This window comes from Periplaneta americana, chromosome 3, assembly GCF_040183065.1.
Source record: "Periplaneta americana isolate PAMFEO1 chromosome 3, P.americana_PAMFEO1_priV1, whole genome shotgun sequence".
Lineage (NCBI taxonomy): Eukaryota > Metazoa > Arthropoda > Insecta > Blattodea > Blattidae > Periplaneta > Periplaneta americana.
The window spans coordinates 115,139,083-115,161,232 of NC_091119.1; the positions used below are offsets into that span (position 1 = coordinate 115,139,083).

A 22,150-nucleotide genomic window follows, 5' to 3' on the forward strand; every position below is an offset into this window, starting at 1 on the left:
GGGCAACATAAAACTGTGACGTTTCAATCACAAAGGTAAGGTTCGTACATATTTACTTTCAAAATGAAGATAGATTTAACACATTTAAAAAGGCATTCTGCCAAAGTTCCGGTCTCTGGCTATAATAGTGCACAATACGTTACATTAATTGCACCAGTGCCATAAAATTAATATTATTAAATGATTTTCCGTGCAATAATATTTGCTGTCATAGCAACAATGCTACATACACTGATTCCAAAATAACACCAACATAATGTCCTAAAGACATGCTACATGACTAACTGCATACCTCAATCCTGAATGAAAATATACAGAATGGATAATGAGTGCTGCCTGAGAAAACGAGAGCATGATAGACTGCATCAAAACATGCATAAGGAGGACAAGAATTTACCCTCTAACTTGTAATTTTTCCATTAAGTGAAATGAAACAGCTTGTACTTTTGCAAATACTAGTAACATTGCTCTTTGCATGGCTGTGCTTCTCACATTTGTTGTTACCTACTCCAAACTCTAGAATTTTTTTTTTTTATAATCCGGAGAAGAGATCAGAAGGCTTACACTGCTGCCTGAGGCTTATTGTTCTTACCACTCCTATTCTGTGAATGAAGCCAAACAGTGATACTCTTATACAAGTACAGCACACCACACTGTGAACTGAACCCGGGCTGTGGTATGGATGGATGGTGATATGTGAATTAATGATAGCGAAGTTCAATGCCGAAAGTTACCCAGCAATTCTGCTTCAGTTGGTTGAGGAAAAACACCGAAAAAATTCCAACCAGGTAACTTGTCCCAACCAGGATTTGAACCTGGCCCTTCTCGTTTCACAGTCAGACATGCTAACCGTTACTTCACAGTGATGGACAAACTACAGAGTTACTCACTCTTTCGTCCCCTTCACACACTGTGCACTGAACAGTTTATTAGTAATATTGTTGAAGACCAGACATATAAAGAGCTTTGAGAACCAGCACTAGCCTGCACATGGCTATCGCAAGTGTTATCAGTGATTACAGTTGTATAAGATGACACAAGGTGTTGCATGTCAGACTAAGGCATGTCTGTACAAAGAGGGTAGTCATTTTGAGCACGTTCTGTGATAATTGATGATACAATATACCTTTCTCTATGTACAGAACTATCTATTTTTTAAATTGATTATTTAATGATGCCGTATCAACTGCATGGTTATCTAGCATCCGTGGAATTGGTGATAATGAATTGGTATTCAGCAAGTTGAGTCTGAGTATTCGCTATTAAATTACCTGACATTCGTCTTACAGTAGAGCATACCTGCACAAAACAAGTGCGTGCGATCCTTCGGAGCGGGAGAGCTGTGTTTACCGCTTGCCGAATCGGAGAGGAAGATACGTCAGAATGACATAGACTTGCTATAGGTAGAGGAGAGGGAAACGACCACTCAGCTATCTAGTGGAGTGCAGTGCGTATTCTCAGTAACTGTTTCACGTTGCTTACCTACTGCTACAGTACAGTATGAAGGAATCTAAAAGACGGAAAAGTGGTGATCAGGCAAATTCTTTCAATGTTGCATGGGAAAATGCTTATTTTTTCGTAGCTGCTGGAGTAAATACTCAGTGTTTATCTGCCACAACATTCTGAAAGGTAGAAAGAAACGTAACATAATGCGTCATTACGAGTCCAGACATAAAGATACTAAAGATATTAATCTTCAAAAATTTAAATATCTCTCTTCAGGGAAAAGGCCAGCTCAGTGTTGATATGTTGAATAAATTAGGGATTTCAGTCGTAAACTTACACTTTTTGTAAGTCAGTTTCCGGAAGGTAATATGGCTTACTTTCGAATGATAGAAACTGCTCGTGATGAAGCCATGTTAAACGATTATGTGCAAATATTAATTGAAATTCAAAATGAATTTAATTCTAGCTTCCAAGATCTTGTCTTAAGGTCCACACCTGTGGAGTAACGGTTAGTGCATCTAGCCGCGAAACCAGGTGGCCAGGGTTCGATTCCAGGTCGGGACAAGTTACCTGGTTGAGGTTTTTCCAGGGTTTTCCCTCAACCCAGTATGAGCAAACTTTGAGTAACTTTCGGTGTTGGACCCCGGACTCATTTCACCGGCATTATCACTTTCTTCTCATTCAGACGCTACATAATATAAGCTGTTGATAAAGTGTAATAACCTACTAAAAGTCTTGTCTTAATTGGAAAGAAGTTTTAAAGTTATCATAATAAATTCCTTCAACACCAGTTGAAACAATGTCATATAAGTTACAGGTGGGCCTGGTTGGCGCAGTTGGTATAGCACTGGCCCTCTATGCCCGAGGTTGCGGGTTCGATTCCGGACCAGGTTGATTGCATTTAAGTGTGCTCATATAACCTCGGCAGTTGCGAGCGTCTTTAAATAAAACATAACATTTAACGATTTACAGCTCGGACTTATTGATCTTCAATGTGGCCTAAGGGCTAAAGATCGTTTGAATAATACTACTAGCCTGGTTGAGTTTTACAAGACTAAACATTAGCAATAATATCCACGACTACACAGGCTGGCTGTGAAAATGATTGCTATGTTTGGCTCAACATTTATATTTGTGAGCAACTGTTTTCTATAATCAACATTAATAAAGGCAGGCATCGAATATCTGTAGCTGATGTTTCATTACGATCAGTAGGCTTCTGTTCCTTTCAGCTGCCAACAGCATAAAACCTCGTACTGATAAAATATAAGAAAATGATATTGTACATTTAAGTGGGTATAAAATTTCTATTATTTTTGTAAAATAAATATTTATGTATTAATTAATAAGTCCAAGATAGTTTTGCAAACACTGAACGGGAATTCATTTCATGAACCACGTAATAGTAGCCTACTTCCTTTTGTGTATATTTTGTACGAGATCACCCCTTCTTTCAGTCCACCCTATACAGAGCGCAGCTAATATCTGCATTCCGCTCATGAGCTGTGAGCCGGCTTGGAGAGCGCAAACCTTGTGCAGGCCTGCAGTAGAGGAAACCCTCAGGGAAAAACAGACTAGGTAATCAGTCCAAGTGGGATTCGAACCCACACCTGAGTGCAATCACAGAGCATAAATCGAGATCAGTAATAGCTAAGCTATGCCTATGATCTGAGAACTATGTTCCAGTATCCTGTCTGTTATTAAATGATCCTCTTTATAGTTTCCCATGAATTTCTGTTTATCTCGAGATGAAGTACCTATTGCAAGATATCACATTGTTGTAAACACTCATTCTTTGGAGCAGTTTATTTCTTACCCCATTCCACAGCTGAATATTCACCTCAGTATCTCCACAACTATTGACATTATTATGGCACAGAGGCGTATACTGGTTAAAGGGTTTGGGCTACCGCTGACCCTATTATTACACAAAATATATCTAACAATTACTTTAATTTTAATTACTATGGTAAAACTAATAATACAAAATTATTACATTATGTTATATTATAAACTTTTTCTTTTGTAATTTCCTTGGGCTACCACCGGTAGCCCGCAAAATACGCCCCTGTTATGGCACCTATTGTCTTCAATTTCGTAATTATCATGCTCTAGTGTTTGGAGGTAATATTTATTATTCTCTTTGTATATGTTGACTTGTCATAGTAAGTCTGCCAAAAAAAGCAGCGTAACTGAAAATTCGATACAATTATTACTACTGCTACTACTACAGTTATTTTTATCATCATCATCATCATCATCATCATCATTATCATCATCATCATAATAGTCATTATTACTGTTATGATTATTGAACAGTAAGAACACTTATACTGAAAGACCAAAAAAAAAAAAAAAAAAAAGTAGAAGTAGAGGAAGTATTATGCCAGGACTTCATGCACACTGGCGTATGACATAATTCATTAAACTAGACCCACTGATATAGTACAGGTCGCCACTGATGCATACTCAAGAAACCAAATGATGTCATTGTTTTGAACAGTTTTTAATGCTGTTTACTTCTGTAATTTGCATGCTAGAATATTCTCTTCAAACCCTGCAAAATGGTATGCGTTTCCCATTCGTAACTTCTCTTTGTAAGCCATCAAATTTTCTCAATTGATCTCAGCTTAACTGGTATCCACTTTTAATTCATGCACCTAGCAGATATTTTATACAATGAATTGGTAAAATTTTTAGTCACCTCATTTCCACTTTTTTCTGTGAAATGCGTCCACAATTGAAGAGGTGGATTCCTAACTGGCCGAAGTCCAAATGACAAGTTCTGAGAAAAATGACAAAAACTGATAAAATAAATTTTACGCCTCTAGTGTCTACATATGTTTTTTTTCAAATGGATCCAAGTCAAGATATTATTATTATTATTATTATTATTATTATTATTATTATTATTATTATTATTATTATTACTATCAATATTATTGTTGTTGTTGTTATTAAATATCCACTCAAGAGAGCCCTATTCGAGAGTCTGTTAAATAAACTTATATAGTTGTAACTTACAGTATATGGGCTTGAAAAGAATAAATTAAAACTTGAATAAAACAAGTTGAAACCTCAATCCTCGGCAAACTGGGAGGGTCCATTTTGTGCCCCATACCCACTTAAATTACAGCGTGTGCATTTCAGGTCAGCTTGTGGAGGGTTGAAAAAGTACTTAAGACACTTTGGAATCCACCTCTTCAGTTGTTATTTTGTTCATGCTTATTACCAAAATTGGAGAACAGATTAATGGTGGGAATTAATCTTTGTTTGTGACCATACATAAACTTATTTTGACCATTTCATACCTGGATCAGAGAAGTTGTCTGATTTTGAGCCATTAATATAGTAGGTGGAATGGTCATAGAGGTAATACTTTCTGCACTCTTTGTTCGTCTCTATCATCTTTTGTTTCTCTCAGTTTTATTGTTGTATAGCTTTTTAACTCCTTTAAACTAGAGAACTTAGCCTTACAAAAACTTTATTCACCAAAATTTTACAGTACCTATGTGCTAAAAATGGAACTCACTTACATTAGTAAGAAACATTAGCTGATGACTGAGCTACAGTTGACCCTCTTTCACTGTTGTGTAGTTTGTGTTATCAATTTAATCCATTTATTGCAGAGATGTGGGAGACATCATACGTACTCTGTATGGATCGGAACCACCTCCTATAATCTTGATTGGTCACAGTATGGGTGGCGCCATTGCAGTGCACACTGCAAGTGCCAATTACATCCCTTCATTAATTGGGCTCGCAGTGATAGATGTTGTTGAGGGGACAGCACTTGATGCACTGGCGAGCATGCAGAGCTTCCTCCGAGGACGACCTACACACTTTAAATCCCTGGAGCATGCCATTGAGTGGTGGTGAGTGTACTTCTGCAGATATCATTACTTCACTTTATTTTCTCATTGTTGAGGTTAGGAAATTTATGCTCTGAAAACACCTTATAAATACATGCACCTCTGACCATAAAATATTCGAACTGTGTCCAAAAGCTTGCACTAAAAATTTGTAAAATGTTTCATTCAATCTGTTCAAATTTGCATTTGTTTTTAGAAATTGATGTGCAGTTACAGTTCACAACCATTGTTAGATATAGAGATGAACATGCGCTGGGCTCGGGCTGAGTTAATCTTGCTTTATGCGGGTAGGATAAGTTGCATCATATCATGCAGGCTTGTACTGTTCACAGTTATTCCTATGTGGGCTAGGACTAAAGCACACTGTATACCTGAAAGGAGTAGCTTATCGATGCAGAGCTGTAGTTTCTGTACTAAGTTCAGTAGTACCGAAAGTAACACAAACCATAGTGAGTAGAAGGAATGCAAACTATCTGCTCTTCCTTTACAGCAACTTGAAGTGAATGAAAGGTACATACATTAAATACGTTAAATTATTATTAGAACGAAATGCTTCATTGACAAATATACAAAAGAATGTCTATATGTAAAAAATCCATGTTAAGCTGTGTTACGTATCAATGTGCTGTATTACCTTTTCAGGCTCTTAAAAGTTTGCTATTGGAAGTTAAAAAGTAACATAATTATTGCATGTAAGATATGTCTATACTGTACATTTGTAAGGGGGCGAAAGAGAGAGCTGTAGTGATACTGACGTGGAGGATTATACAAATAAGAATAAAAGATAACTATAACAATGAAGGGAAATATTCACTACCATGGGTAATAACCAGTGCCCGGATAGTTATGTACTAAAAATCAGTAAATTATGTACATATATGTGTTTAAAAATCTTGAAATATATAATAAAACCATTAAAATACCAAGAAATATGTAACATCATAATATCAGAATTTCCCTACATTTTCTTGAAATATGTTGCTGATAGGTTACCTACAGAATCACATGTCTTAACACATGCCATATTATGGATCCATTACAACAACATCTAGGTATAATAATCAGGAGATGTATGTAAATAACTAAAAAATTGAAAATTACATATTGCTGTTAATTTTCCAAATTACAATCTCCGTAACAATAAGGAACAAACATGTGTTTCAAATTGTCAAATAGAAAATTTCTGTTATCGCGTAACATGGCTTTGTACTGAGTAATGATCGTTCAACTTCACATGAAGTAATGGGTGCATATTTTTAAACTTGCACAAATCTTCTGTGTGTACTCAATTTCAAAGACTTCAGTACTATCTTCACTTAGCACTCTGTTAATAGCACTGATTGTCTTGAATTCTAAGTTTTTCTTCAAACTGTAAGAGAACTTATTCTTCACTGCAGCTCCAACCAGTCCTAGTAGACTTTCCAGAGAAGTGACTACAGAATGAACACAACATCAAGGCTGTCTGAGAGTTTGGAAGAAGATGTCTCCAAAGATTTAATGGCAATGCATAAATGCGAAAAATTGCACTGGATGTAGCTAGGCAATATCATTTTTAAGCTTTACATCGCTGAATGATTGCTTTGCTGTTCCTTTAGAAAGTGCATTTTGACAATCAAGAACTTATTTCACAGAATCAAAATTCTTTGCGTAGTAGTCTACAAGATCAATCCAGCTTCCATACCTCGTTAAGATTGGATGAGGAGGGAGTGGTAGCTCAGGAAACAGTTCTTTGAATTTATCAGCTCTGTTGTAAGTCTTTAAAAATACTTTCTTTGTATTCGAAATTAGTGTGTCAACATTAGAAAATTTAGATCAGACCAGTTCTGCTATACGATGAAATGCATGGACAAGACATGTGAGATGTAACATTTTAGGATATAAAACTTGCAAAGCTGTGGCAGCTTTGGACATATATGGTGCTGCATCCATCACAAGAAGGAAGACATTGCTGTGTTTCACCCTATCAGACCACAAAAGTTCCATTGCATCATTAAATAATTTAGCAATATTTTGATGATTGCATTTTGGTAACACCTCACAAGTTTACAACACAGGCTTACTCGCTTCATTGTCTTTCAATATGCCCACTATAACATTTCCAATACGTCTTCCCTGTACATAAATTGTCTTGTCAATTGAGATCCAAATGGGATCATCAGCACTAATTTCCAAAAGAATAGAGTTGATTGTTTCCATATATGAGTCAGGTATATAGTTCTTTCTGATCGTAGATTGATCTGGCACAGTTTCACATATGTAAGAAACTCACACAGCACTGGATTTTTTAATTTCCAAATAGGGATATCAGCACAAACCATAGCACGGCACAAATCACTTGCAAACTGAGATTTCTGAGGTCCTGGGTGTTTCTGAGTTGAGGTTCAGTGAGTAATAACTGCTTTTGAGATGTGGTCTTGAAAGCATGCGCCCATGCATAAGTGTTGCAGGACTTGAAAACGTTGAGGACATGGCACATTCTTCTCACAAACCAGGCATAAAAGTACCTTTCCATCTGTGGAAATATTGTCAAATTTCTCTGTGTAATGCTTTAACTTTACACAGAGTGAGGTTTTCTCCTTCGGCATCTTTTAGTACAATATTTAACTTGAAATTAAAAAGAATTAAATACTGAGGTTACATAACACAAAGTTATTGTTCAATCTACACACGCTGGCTAACTGCATCTGACACTTCACTCGATGACATGGCATGGCTTGGATATGCAGTGAGATTCAAGACTGTCTCATGCAAGGTTATACCCTTCTAGGATATACAGGCATGTTATAAAATGAATAAAATTGCAACTAAGCATGGAAATATATATATATATATATATATATATATATATATGTACTTAAGAGTAAAATATGTGAGAATATGTACTTAAGAGCAAAATATGTAAACGTATGTACTTTCAAGTTTACGTTTTTAGGCTCTAATTGACATGAAACCCCAACATATCACAAATCTCGTATCTTAATGTTAATAGAAAAAACATGTAATTACATAATTATCCGGGCCCTGGTAATAACTTACTTTATATGAAAGTACAGTGAATATACAGTATGTCTTATTATTCAATTAATAATACGATTTAACATTTCATCGTATGAATGTTTATTTATTTATTTATTTATTTATTAATGGCGGTTATTTGACTTTTCATCATTAACCCATATGCAGCCAGTTATGTAGACCAATTTACCGACAGAATCATTGCCCAAAGTGTGTGCCATAGGAGGCTGGTCTGTGCTACACCTGCGATGAGATGAGATGATGATAGAGATTTGTTAGGATGCCACAAGGAAACTGGAGCTCTTGGAAAAAACCCCTGTGCTACCTGGACCACGGGCTTGCCCAACACAAGTTATAAATTGGGGATACACCGGGGATAGAACCCAAGTTCACAGGATTGTAAGCCCAGCACTCTAGCCACTAGACCACTGTATGTTAGTAGTACTACAAAATTGCCATTTTATTCGATAACGTTGTATTGAAGAATTCATGTAATGTGCTATAAAATACATAGCTGTTTTTTTATTTTAATTGTAATATTTGAATGTGAACATGTTTAATGTGATAACACTGGTATTTTCAATATAATGAGTAACCAGATAAGATGATTTATAGAAATTTATTATATCATGCATAAAGTAAAGGAATTTATTGTGTTGTCATGTGTCATGCATTATTTGGAGAAAGAGCTCACTCCCGCCAATAAATGGATTCGACAGCCTGATAGCCTCACTAGCAATGAATGGAGACTAGCTCTTAAAATGACAGCTAATGTTTGTCCACTGCGTGCTAGCTAATGTTTGTTCACTGCGTGCTATACCAGGAAGGTCCCAAGACGGAAACCACTGTCTTCGTTGCCTCAGTGAGATTGAAACTCTTGACCACGTTTTGGGTGCCTGATCTTTCAGCGAGACACTGCAGAACTCTAGACATCACTGAATCAGGTCCATGGCATCTCTCAAGAGGGATCCTGTCGGCAAATTGACATGCTTGCCATTGCACCAGGCTCTACATCTGCCTACATTATCGATCCGACAGGTTCGAGGCACAGGAACAACAGCCTGCTGACGTCAACACAGAAAAATGCAGAATTTATGAGCCCAAGCCCACAGTTTCATTCTATTTGGAGAAATATCACCTCACCTCCATTGAAATAGTTTGGTTAATGGTTGAAGCTAGAGGCACAATACCACGCCTCTTTGTCAGTTTCTGCAAGAAGTTCCAGCTGAACAACGACTTCATTCATGATGTTTTCCTTACTGCTATCAGAGGATCACTTGCCATTTTAAAATACCACCTGTACTTTGTTTCCTAAAAAGGAAGAACTTTTGTTTGAACGTCTAATCTGTTTGTTTATTATGTTTAGGCCTATTATATGTATGCTATTATCTTTCCTGTCCTTAATTTTCCCTTTTTTGCTGGTTCCCTACATTTCTCTTTTGTGATCTACTTTGTTTTCGCTCTGTGTGTTAGTTATGCTTTGTCCAATGAGGCAGTCCCGTTATTAGGAAAGGTGAAAAAGTGTCTTTCATATCTTGAAAATTTTAGTGTTAATGAAGTATAAAAAAAGTATCGAGTTCATAATTGGTGTTATTGATTGATACCAGCCTCTTGAGTATTGACAGTATCAAGGTATTGTAACTTTTATTTTCAACAATAATGTGGTTTTTATTTCTGACTTTAATCACCCACCCATCAACAGTGGGTATTCCACTCAACACAGTAGTCGTTATTGCAACGACAATGACAATTCACGTGTATTATTGAGAAGAACAACAATGTACTCCTAATTTCTTTTTAACTAATGTTCACAAAGCACTATGCTTTGTTTTGTTGTTTTATTTAACGACGCTCACAACTGCAGAGGGTATATCAGCGTTGCCGGATGTGCCGGTATTTTGTCCCGCAGGAGCTCTTTTACATGCCAGTAAATCTACTGACATGAGCCTGTCGCATTTAAGCACACTTAAATGCCATCGACCTGGCCCAGGATTAAAGCACTATGCACAAAACAAAACTGTCAGTTCTCAGTTCATTCGCCTTGGCTAGTTCTTCTAGCTCACTCACTCAAGTTCACTATACATCGAACCCAAGCCTTTCAGAAACAGTTTACTGCACTTCGAACCGAAGACTTCTGGATACATCGCACTCGCCTGGATGCTGCTACAGTTACTCAAGTTCACTGCACCTCGAACTCAGATGCACCGGATACGTCTCCGCTAACTAGCCTTCTCACATCTGACTACCTAACTAAACTAAACTGACACACACTCGCTCCTTTTATTTATTAATTCACACGTTCTCGAATGTACTGTGTCCCGAAGTTTCTACAACAATCGGTCTCCAGATGTTTCTTTACTTCCACCACAGTTGGTTTCCTTCCCCCTCTCTCAGCGCCTGCCGAAGCTCATGTCTTCTCTTCCCAGACGCGCGCGAACTCTCCGACGCAGCCAGAATGTTCCGGCCTGCTGTCACATTATTGTCTGAGTATTGGGAACCCGTTGCTAAGTATAATATTAATATGTTTATATTATTCGAATGTCTCTCTTGGCTCCAGTAATTAGCTATCTTATATAAGCAATAGCCAGGATTTATCAATGCTCAGTTCTTTGGAGTAGCCAGATATAACGATCCCAACAAAGTAAGCAGTCTCTCTAGTCATACCTATTTGCCCTTTTGATGAAATGTGTTTATATTTCCAAAATGTTCCACAAGACACAGTTGAATATCCAAAAGTCTGTTTCTGAGACATAATACTATCTCTAGTATGTGCCAGTTACAGTGCTATGTGGCAAAAGAGTGCAGTGATAGTGAGGTACTGTAGTGATTGAGGTTTGTTGGAATGATGAAAGGCTAACACAGAACTCTAAGGATACTTGCCCAAAATCATCTTCACCACAAACAATAATTTGAACTAGCTGCTTTGGTCTAGTGGCTAGAGTGCTGGACTTATAATCCTGTGGACTCAGTTTCGATCTCTGGCATACCACCGATTCATAATTTGTGTTGGACAAGCCCATGGTGCAGATGACACAGAGTTTTCTCTGGGAGCTCCGGTTCTCCTGTGGCATTCAAACAAATCTCCATCATCATCATCATCATCATCATCATCATCACCATCATCATCATCATCATCATCATCATCATCATCGTCATCATCTCGAGTGTAGCATAGACCAGTCTTCTATGGTGCACCCTGGACAATGATTCTGTTGGTAAATTGTCTACACAACTGGCTTCATATGGGTGAATGACCAACAGTCAAGTACCTGCCATTAGTAAAAATAATAATAGTAATAATAATTTGGACTAGTTGAGATTTGAATTAAGATTCATAGAAAATAGATATTCTAGTCTTTTGCTTGATATTATGCTTTAAATAATATTAATTTATTTTGCAGTTTGCGAAGTGGACAGGTGAGGAATCTCGAGTCTGCAAAAGTCTCTATGCCAGGACAGATTAAAAAGTAAGTCCCCTGTAAACTTAATTAACATTGTATTCAATTTATGCTGTCTTTGATGGTGATGATGCTGGCATTGATGGCAGTGCTTGTTCATCTATGTAAATGTAGTCAATTTGATTTTCATGTACTGTTTTTCATAATATATTGGTACCCACAAACATCAGACACTTCAGTGAAGACAAGAATACTTACATTTAATTGAATTTCATTAAGTTCATAATTGACTTAAGTAATGTTAAAGTAACTACTGAAGCTTTCCTGGCGACATGATAATTCGAAACTTTCTCGGCCTTCCAGCCAGGTAACAAGTTGGTGATCCACTGATGTTCATCTTCCTCGTCTTCAGGGTTAACTGGTAATTAGGGGGATATCTTGCTCCTTATTTATAGTGCTGGGGGGTGTAGTCAGCTGAGGAGCTAGGCACTGAATGGCTGTCCATGTTCCATACGTTACGGACTGCAGTGTATACATGGCCGACTTGTTGCCTTGTGTTGTGCGGGGCGGCTGACTGATCATGGGTCTCTCTGTAGGCCCAGCGGATGTGTCCTCCATTGATGATGGGCCACCATCGGGGTGTTGAGAACTTTTATCGCCGATGTCCATGCAGCACTGAGTGGAGACCCGAGTCCTGATTCAGGTTACTGCTTTCCAACGCTATGGCCAGGGTTTCCTTAACATTCCTACCTCACTAGCCTGGATACTTTGCCAGGATATCCCCCTAATTACAAGTTAACCATGAAGACGAGAAAGATGAATATCCTCGAAACATTGGTAGATCAGCAACTTGTTACCTGTCTGGAAGCCTGAGAAAGATTCGAATTAAATAATGTTGTTTTTACTTTTGAAACTAAATTTGAAAAAGTCATTGTAGTCAAATAAAATATTATAATATACACGAACTTCAGGCCTTAAGAATTATTTTCCCAGGTTTTTTTTTTAGTATTTCCAGACAATGTATGTAGTAGAAGAGTCAATGATCTTTGGCTATCTTGGGCCATGTGACAACATATGCATACCTATAATAACTGCTGGAAACAGTCCTAAAAATATCTTTGAATCAACCGTGTTGAAAATAATCTTTATCTATAAAGATAATCTTATATCATCATCATCATCATCATCATCATCATCAGTACTTCTGAGATCATTTTCGGAGTTTCGGATATTGTTTTGTTTACCTTTTGAGTATTTTATATTTGCATGCAATTCGGAAACTGACGTGTTGGACTTTACCATGCCTTGTAACGCAATTTACAATGCCAACATTCTTCATACAACTATGTGAAATGACTAATTTTATTACTTACCTTGATAAACAGTGAATAGATGTCACTATTTGCACATACAGTACATTGTGGGACACAGTGCAAAGCAGAGCTTTATGGTTACCAGTCCATGAAATTATAAACTATACTACATATCGCTCATTTGTGATAAGAGTGACACAACTCAAAAAGTGTTAATTTTACAGGAGAAGCATTTTAAATTTCTCATATTCTTAAAAATCAAATTGTAGGCACATGCTTTTCCCAAATGGAATGCAATTTTGCACATGGATTATATTTATAGTGTTATAGCGTATAGTACCATAACTACTTATTAATTTCAATGATTTCAACAATTTTTTTAAGTTGTGTCGTTCTTTTTTAAAAAAAATATATGTCTGTTTTTAGTTATGACAGTAAGGATTTTTACCTGATGTACAATAATTGTACAATTATTGAAATTGTACAATTATTGTGCTTTTAGAAAAGTAATTTTTTGATAAAGTAATGCAATGGAATAATTTATTGGCACGTCATTATCATAAAGATGCTCTGTGACATTCATTAAAAAATTTAAATTGTAACAAAGCTGTTGCTGTATTGACAAGTGAATGTAATAAGTGTGTATGAAAATTATAGTTTCTACTTACCGTATAATTATAAAGACTATTTTAAATACAGGACTCTGAATTATGTTTAAAAAATAATATAATAGCAACAGTCTAGATTGAGAAAGCATTATACAAAATCTGAAATTGTTTACATAAAATTATTTTGGGAATAAAATTGCCCAGTAAACATAAATTATAACAGAACACTTTCAATACAGTTCATAACAGCTCTTTACACTTTCAGAGATTTAAACAATTCTTTATAGAAGCCTGGAATCTGATTACGTGTAATCAGATCTAGTAAATCTGCCTTTTTCCTCTCACTTATACCTGTTTTCCCATTATAAGCTCATTGCAATTCTTGAGTCTCGTTTTTTGTTTTACTTCTTGAAGAACATCTTTTAAGTTGTAATTTTTTTAATTCTTCGTTGGAATAAGATGTTTTGTAGAAAAATGACAATGCATGACTTTGATGCACTGTTAAAACCTTTATTTCGTTGATTTTCTCGACGTGGTTCCTTGTGTTCCTGAAGCAATTTGCGTTCTTGTAACTTGTTCCTAGATTCTTGATTCTTGGCCTTGTGGGACATTTCCTTGGTTTTGTAGGGCCGTCCTGTTTTCTTTGCAGCTTGAACAATAGAGACAAACTGATGTGGAGTGTAAATCGGACCACTTTTGGACACGTGTTTTACTTCTCTCTTGATCATTGAATGGAACTATCACCTTCGTTCTGAGTATGTCCAGTTATCAAAAATTTATGGATAATGGATTTCAGATTTGAATTTGGATACAGAAAACATGTACAGATGGATCATGAATCTGTTCTTCTGCTGTCCTCCGCAATTATCATTATATTTTTATGTCTTCAGTCCACATTTTTTTATTTTTCTTCCAAGAAGTTAAGGACACAGGTACCTATTTCATTGACACCTCTTTCTGCTTCTCCCTCATGCCAAATGAAACAGGTGACATCAATTGTTCTCAAATTAAAACATGTTAATTAAAAACATTCAACTTAGACTTGTAGTAAGAGACTGAAATATTGCCTTTAGGACATTGAAATACAGCCTGCAAATCATAACAAACAACTATAGTATTTGTCTCCTTATTCTTTTTGTCATTTTTCTTTTCCTTTCTAGATAGTTCCTTCTGACCTAAATGCTCATCGTATTATCTTTTAAATCCTTCTTTGTTCTCACCAGTAGAATTGCTGTGTGCTACGCATAATTTACATTGATCCTTTTTAGGCTTATGAAATGGCAAATTGAAATTTTCTGTGAAAATGCGGTAAAACATTATGTAATTGCAATAAGCAGATTCTTTAGTCTGACATTCAGCAACATACTCTCGATAGATATCAGCTATGATTTTACTTCCATCTACTGTATAAATTCTCTAGTAGATTGTGCACGGTGTAATGATTTGGTATCTTAGGCATTTTATTAATGAAGTCATGAACCCCAGCTTTGATGGTTTCATCCATGTGTTTGTGCTTTCCGTGTTTTCACGTCTATCTTCCATAACCGTAGGCATTTCAGTCTTTTTCTCCACTCCTGTGCGAATTGTTCTGTCAGTGATATCCAAAGTGTTTTTAAAAAACAACAACAAGTAGCAATCTGACTTCGGGAACAGTTAGGCTGAAGTTGGGCTAGTTCGACATAAACTTTCTCTTTGCTATGAATATATTCATAATTAGGATCAGCATCACTTACACTGACCTGCTTACTTTCTGTAAATAACAGGTAAGATCATTATTAATGTTACATAGCAGTACATTATTGAACAAACCTTCGGGTTGTGTTTGAGTAACAGGCTACTAGACATTCTCATTTTCTAAAAATTTCTGTTTTGCCAGCTTTAGAATTAAATGGGAACGTAATTGACTTATTTCCCTGTAAAAACATTACGAACCCTATTAGAAAATGAAAAGGTAAAACGTTATTACACTTTTCAAATAGATAGACATAATGCAAAATAATTATTAAATTAACATAATTTTAATCATTAATACCGTCACAATATTAGATTTAAGCTTATTGATGATAAAGGAAATTAAATAAATCTTTGTTATTTATCTAAAATAATGACACAACACAGAATAATTCGTTGTTCCTGAAAAAAAATTTTTCAATGAAAAGACACAACACAAATTCTGTAACTCTTCATGAAAAGACTTAAACATTTCAATATGAATGCTTCGTAACAACTAAAATTAAGACGTTGTTATTGCAAAGATTTTGCCAGATTAAAACAGTCTGATAAAGACACATCTGCTATCTGGTGGGAAAATAATATAATCATGTACTTGTCGTTATTCATGATAAAAATATACTACTTTTGGAGTTTTAATTTTTGTAAGAATCTCAAAAATGAAAATTCTTTAGTTGTGCCACTCATCGCAAATGAGCGATATATCATGCTCGTATACTAATTCTGAGTCACTTTAAAGTATTAATATTTAAATCATCCAATGCCTTGTTGCAATGGATAGAAATCAATGGCCCAGTTCAAAAAACAATTCAAAATTTAAAGTTTTGAAAAACCTACATTTTAAAGCTTTATGTTGCTGTGAAAAATCAATGGATCATTTAAATTACTCCAAATTCTGTTACTGATGTTTTATATATACTAGAAGTTTTAAATTAGTGTGTGTTAATTCGATTCTTTAAGGCAACATGAAGCTTTAAAATTCAGCTTTCTCAAAATTTTTTTCAGCTATTTCCTTTTTGAACTGGGCTGTTGACATTATCGTTGCACCTCGAAAAACCACTATGTGAAATTTTGGTCGAAAAATGAGTTATGTGGTGTAAAGAGATCAGGAAGCTGTTGGGAATCATCCCTTATAATCCAGTATCTGAATACTGAGTGGTTTCGCTTGTATAATGGAGAAATAAAAATCGCTTTCTATAGCCGTTTTGGAAATTTGTAATGGTTTTTGCTTCTCCTGAAATGTTTTGGTTTTTGTACATAGCAGTTTTTCGAGGTGCAACGACGATATGCACTTTCCATCCAAGAGGTCTGGGATTCGATTCCTGGGATGGACAATGGAAGATATTTAGCTTTCTTTCGTGGGACTAGGTGTTTGTTCTGTGTCATGTGTTGCCCTATATTGTCTTGATGGCTCAGTTCCGTGCTAACCACACGTTTAGGGAGTCTCACAATGTATGCATCTCTGGTGTTGATCCAAGGATATGCCGCCTTCTACATCACATACACACCATGTGGAAGTTAGAAAAGCTTGATTGTGACTGAGGCCAAAAACCTTCTGAGTTGTTGCACTACAGTGATTGATTGATTGATTGATTGATTACATTGTCTTGCAAGTTGTTATGAAAAGGAGAAATACAGAAGAAATTAATATTTAAATTACAGTGTAACTGTTAATATTCAGTAGGCCCTTAAGGGCCGTATTCATAGACATTCTTAGCGCGGGCTTCCAGTGGATGATCAGCAAACTAACGGTTTTCGTATTCATAAACCAGTGTTAGCGATATGATATGATATGAATCCTGTACAAGTAACCAGTGGATAGCCAGGGCTAGTTTAGCACGCTCGTAGCGCGAGCTAGCAAAATGTCTATGAATAACACTGTAAGAGGCTAAAGACAGTTCAATAGATATCTGAAGCAGAGACTTAACTAATCTTCGTTAATTATTCAAGATACTAAATACAGTTCAATAGATATCTGAAGCAGAGACTTAACTAATCTTCGTTAGTTATTCAAGAGACTAAAGACAGTTCAATAGATATCTGAAGCAGAGACTTAACTAATCTTCGTTAATTATTCAAGATACTAAAGACAGTTCAATAGATATCTGAAGCAGAGACTTAACTAATCTTCGTTAGTTATTCAAGAGACTAAAGACGGTTCAATAGATATCTGAAGCAGAGACTTAACTAATCTTCGTTAATTATTCAAGATACTAAAGACAGTTCAATAGATATCTGAAGCAGAGACTTAACTAATCTTCGTTATGAATGAATTTAAATACTATTATAGTCACAATCATGCCATGGTATGAAAGGAAAATTTCACAACCTCTAGCGGGAATCGAACCTGCGACTTCCTGTTCTCCAGTCAGGCGCTCTACCACTGAGCTATCGAGTTTGTCTCATACCAAAGGCTTGGAATTATCTATAACAGAGTCTCCAGTATGAAAGGATAATTCCAAGCCTTTGGCGTGAGACGAACTCGATAGCTCAGTAGTAGAGTGCCTGACCGGAGAACAGGAAGTCGCAGGTTCGATTCCCGCTCGAGGTTGTGAAATTTTCCTTTCATACCATGGTATGATTGTGACTATAATAGTATTTAAATTCATTAATATGTCACATCAATGGACGTGCATACGTCACCAAACATCGTAAGATGAATATTACATTTGTAAAAGTTTCTTTCAACCCATAAGCAGTGCTGACTAGATCAGACGCTATGGACAGTACTCTATAACAGAGTCGCCAGTATGAAAGGATAATTCCAAGCCTTTGGCGTGAGACGAACTCGATAGCTCAGTGGTAGAGCGCCTGACCGGAGAACAGGAAGTTGCAGGTTCGATTCCTGCTCGAGGCTGTGAAATTTTCCTTTCATACCATGGCATGATTGTGACTATAATAGTATTTAAATTCATTAATATGTCACATCAACGGACGTGCATACGTCACCAAACATCGCAAGATAATCTTCGTTAGTTATTCAAGAGACTAAAGACAGTTCAATAGATATCTGAAGCAGAGACTTAACTAATCTTCGTTAATTATTCAAGATACTAAAGACAGTTCAATAGATATCTGAAGCAGAGACTTAACTAATCTTCGTTAGTTATTCAAGAGACTAAAGACGGTTCAATAGATATCTGAAGCAGAGACTTAACTAATCTTCGTTAGTTATTCTTCAAAATTATTTGACCACAATATACAGATCATAGTCTCATACACGCACATTATTGGGAAATGGTCAAATCATGTGTGAGAGATCTTAAATCATATCTGCCAAAATCTGATTACTATACATGTTTCATAAAATTATAACACTCCTGTAATTGGTGAAGTATCTGTGTTGCAGCAGTGAGACAGGCAAGCTTGCAACAAATGACATAGATACATACGTACCTGTGAGCCAAGGAGAAGAACTAAAGACTTCAGTGCTGTCTAGTGATGCTATTCGCGAAGAGGAGAATGAGGCTTCGAGCAGCGATGGACAGACAGCACCAGCAGCTGAATTTAAGCCCCCACCTCCCCTGGTATGTGGTATATTTATTATAGAGACTGGGTTTTTAGGTTTTTTAATGGTTAATTTTTTGTTTTTGTAATAGGTGAAATAGGTTTTTTTTATGTCCAATCTGTGAAAGTGGGTGCAAAAACTGTCTGATTATAAAAAATGTATGCTTAGACTACTGTTAATCTTAAAAAAAAGAAACATTTACATTAGGGTAAATGTGCCAGAAAACTGTATCTTTTCAAGAACCAAATGATTTAGCCTATCAAAATTTACTCGAGTCACACTTTTTGCTTCTTTCCCTTTAACACTTTTTTGAATTGGTTTATTTTACGACGCTTTATCACCTATTATGGTTATCTAGCATCTTAATGAAAATAAGGAGATAATGCCAGTGAAATGAGTTCAGGGTCCAGCGCCGAAATTTACCCGACATTTGCTTTTAATGGGTTGAGGGGAAACCCCGAAAAAACCTCAACCAAGTTCCCAACCAGAATTTGAACCTGGGCCCACTTGTTTCATGGTTGGGCATGCTAACTGTTACTCCACAGTGGTGGATGAATCTTTAACACTTGTGTTTTGAATAAATTATTGTTACAATTAACATTTTATCTAATATAATTTTCCTTGATAAGATTACATTAATCTTGCAGTGTAGGCTTTCACGGCCGGAGTCTATAGATGTAGATTCATTTTCCGGGCTGAGAGGCCGTGGTCTATTAGTTGGTTTTATACCAGACGTTTCGTCTGCAACTGCGGCAGACATCTTCAGTGGAGTGGTATCCGAGGTCGCAAGACTCTTCTCGCCGTACCTGAGGCAACTGATCCTGTGTCTGGTTGTGCGGGCGTATTTATAGTGCGGCTCGCGGGCCGAGGCCTGTTGTCGCTGCGGTCCGCGCCGCTTTGTTCGCTGCTCCCGTTCTGGGTTCCGTCCTTTTGTTGTAGTGGCTTCTTATCTGTTCTGTTTAGGACCGGGTACCAACACTTATTTAGCTTTACGCCTTCTTCCTTAAGATTAAAGTTGTTGTTATGTTTATGTATTTCGATCGCTTCTACATAGAGAGTGGTTTTCTCTGCTGGCGTCCACCCATTGTGCTCTGCGATGGCCTCGAACTGGCGACGGAATATCGCCCAAGACGTCGTACCGTCGAACTTCGGCGTCTTGACGTTGTAATGTCTGGCTGAAGGCGATGGTTCCACAGGGCCACCATATGGAGTCCTCAACTCTGTGGCCGCTTCTTGCATGGCACGTCGAACCTCCTCGGCAACTATCTGTTTATGTTCTCTAGCCTGGCGATCCACCAACGCGAGGATGTGCTTGTTTTCTACAGCATGTTGGTCCATTAACATACTCATCTTGTCCAGCAATTCACTCGTTTCCTCTTGATGACGCTCGAGAGCGCGAATTTTGCCGTCGAAATGGTCTACATCTTGTCTCAACTCTGCTACTGTCTCGTTTATAGTTGTAAAATTCTGATTTAGTTTATCCAAATCGGCCTTAAGTTCGTCTTTCACGATGGCGACAATTCCATCTACGTGGGCCGAAACGCTTTCAATTTGCGTGGTGACGTCATCTTTCACTCCACTTATGTCGCTTTTCACCTCACTGATGTGTTTGTTCATTTCTGCTTTTGCTTCACTTAAGTCGTTCTTCATTTCAGCTTTCATTTCCGCGATGGCTTGCAAGATCTGCTGTAAGTTCTCCATTGTCGATAATGTCCCGATTCTGACACCAGTGTAAATTTATTTCAACTCGACAATGTAACTTTTACTTAAAGCAACAATAATTCCTTTCTACAATTCACCAATGGGATTTGCTTTCCGCACAGCAACACAGCACTCCACTGACGACAATGACAATTTACTTGGACTATTACGAACAACAATGAACTTTTAATCTTAACTAATATTTACAAAGCACTATTTACAACACAGAACTGTCAGTTCTCAGTTCACAGATCGTTTGTCTTGGCTAGTTCTTCTAGCTCAGTCACTCGCGTTCATAGAATCTCGAACCCCAGACCTTCAGAGACGATCCGCTGAACTTCGAACTCAGGTCCCCCAACTGCGGTCCACTGCACTCGAACTCCGGGCTTCAGGCTCCACAGTTACGGACACAACTCAAGTCGCGCTCTGGTCTCGAAGCTGGCTTCACTGCTACACAAGACTGGCTTGCTGTCCACTGACTTACTCTCTGACTGAATGAGTGTATGACTGTCTCGCGTTCACTTGCGTCTTCTCTTTTATAACCAAACTATCGTTGCGAGAAAGTACGAGTTCTGGATAGTCGCGATCTCGAATAATCGATAGATGCCTAGAAGATTTCCACGGATGTCTGGATGGCATTCTCTAATAATCTCGCACGCTGCTGCTCCCCTCCTTCACCGCGCGTAGCCATGCCCCAGGAGGCAGATGCGCGTGCAACCTGCCCAAAACACAGCCGACTTTGCACTTCCTTTTGCTGGTCGTGAGTTCGAATCTCACGTCGCTGTCACAATATTAAGTACTGAACATTGTATTAGCACGTTATTTTTTCTAGATATTGTTATTACAAGCCTTTTTCCTTCCACAGTATGGTCTACTGTTCGAATTTTCGTACTGTATAACTTCTATATCAAATGTCTTCTACGAGTGTCAAAAGAAATCTTGTTGTGCTAAGTATAAAAAAGTGTAAAGAATTGAGTGGTTAATGGAAAGAGAAGCTGTGGCTCACCTCGCATCAGAATACGAGATTGAAGTGTATTATGTATGTAAATCTACAACACGAGACCTCCAATAATAATATATTTCCAGAGACAATCATTACAAGGAGTTTCCTTGGCCCATAAAAACCCATCGTTGACAACCAGACTTAAATTAATGAACTTCTCAGCCACTACCTAGGGTGTTAAATAGAAGACTATGGACGAAATTACGAAAGTGGAAATATTATTCACTAAATTTACGAAAATCTTTTATGGTATGGATTATCCAATTTTTTCGATTAACCGTTCAGTCCACTCCATCCTTTGCCACGGATAACACAGGTTCTACTGTATTTGCAAAGTTTGAGAAGTGAACCCAGCTCATATAAAAACATACATTTGCTTGGAAATCTGGTTTCTACTAGTTATAAATACACTTGAGAGATGTTATAAGATTAATTAAAATCCATGTAACCACCATTTTTTCACTTTGTATTTCTCGAAATAGCCCTCTTAATAAAACTTGTTCAAAATTGTGTGATATGTCACCATACAATATTTTGCAAATGTGAAAAATATAA

General features: G+C 37.0%; 1 protein-coding gene across 2 annotated transcripts in view; it reads left to right on the plus strand.

The window, feature by feature from the left end:
• Positions 1-22,150, plus strand: part of LOC138696402 (protein phosphatase methylesterase 1) — a 49,458-nt gene that overhangs the window by 15,009 nt on the left and 12,299 nt on the right. For both annotated transcript variants that reach the window (XM_069821316.1, XM_069821317.1), the window contains exons 4-6: positions 5,076-5,321; positions 11,735-11,800; positions 18,733-18,910. In XM_069821316.1, the coding sequence (XP_069677417.1) occupies positions 5,076-5,321; positions 11,735-11,800; positions 18,733-18,910 (490 nt within the window). The remainder of the gene's footprint in view (positions 1-5,075; positions 5,322-11,734; positions 11,801-18,732; positions 18,911-22,150) is intronic.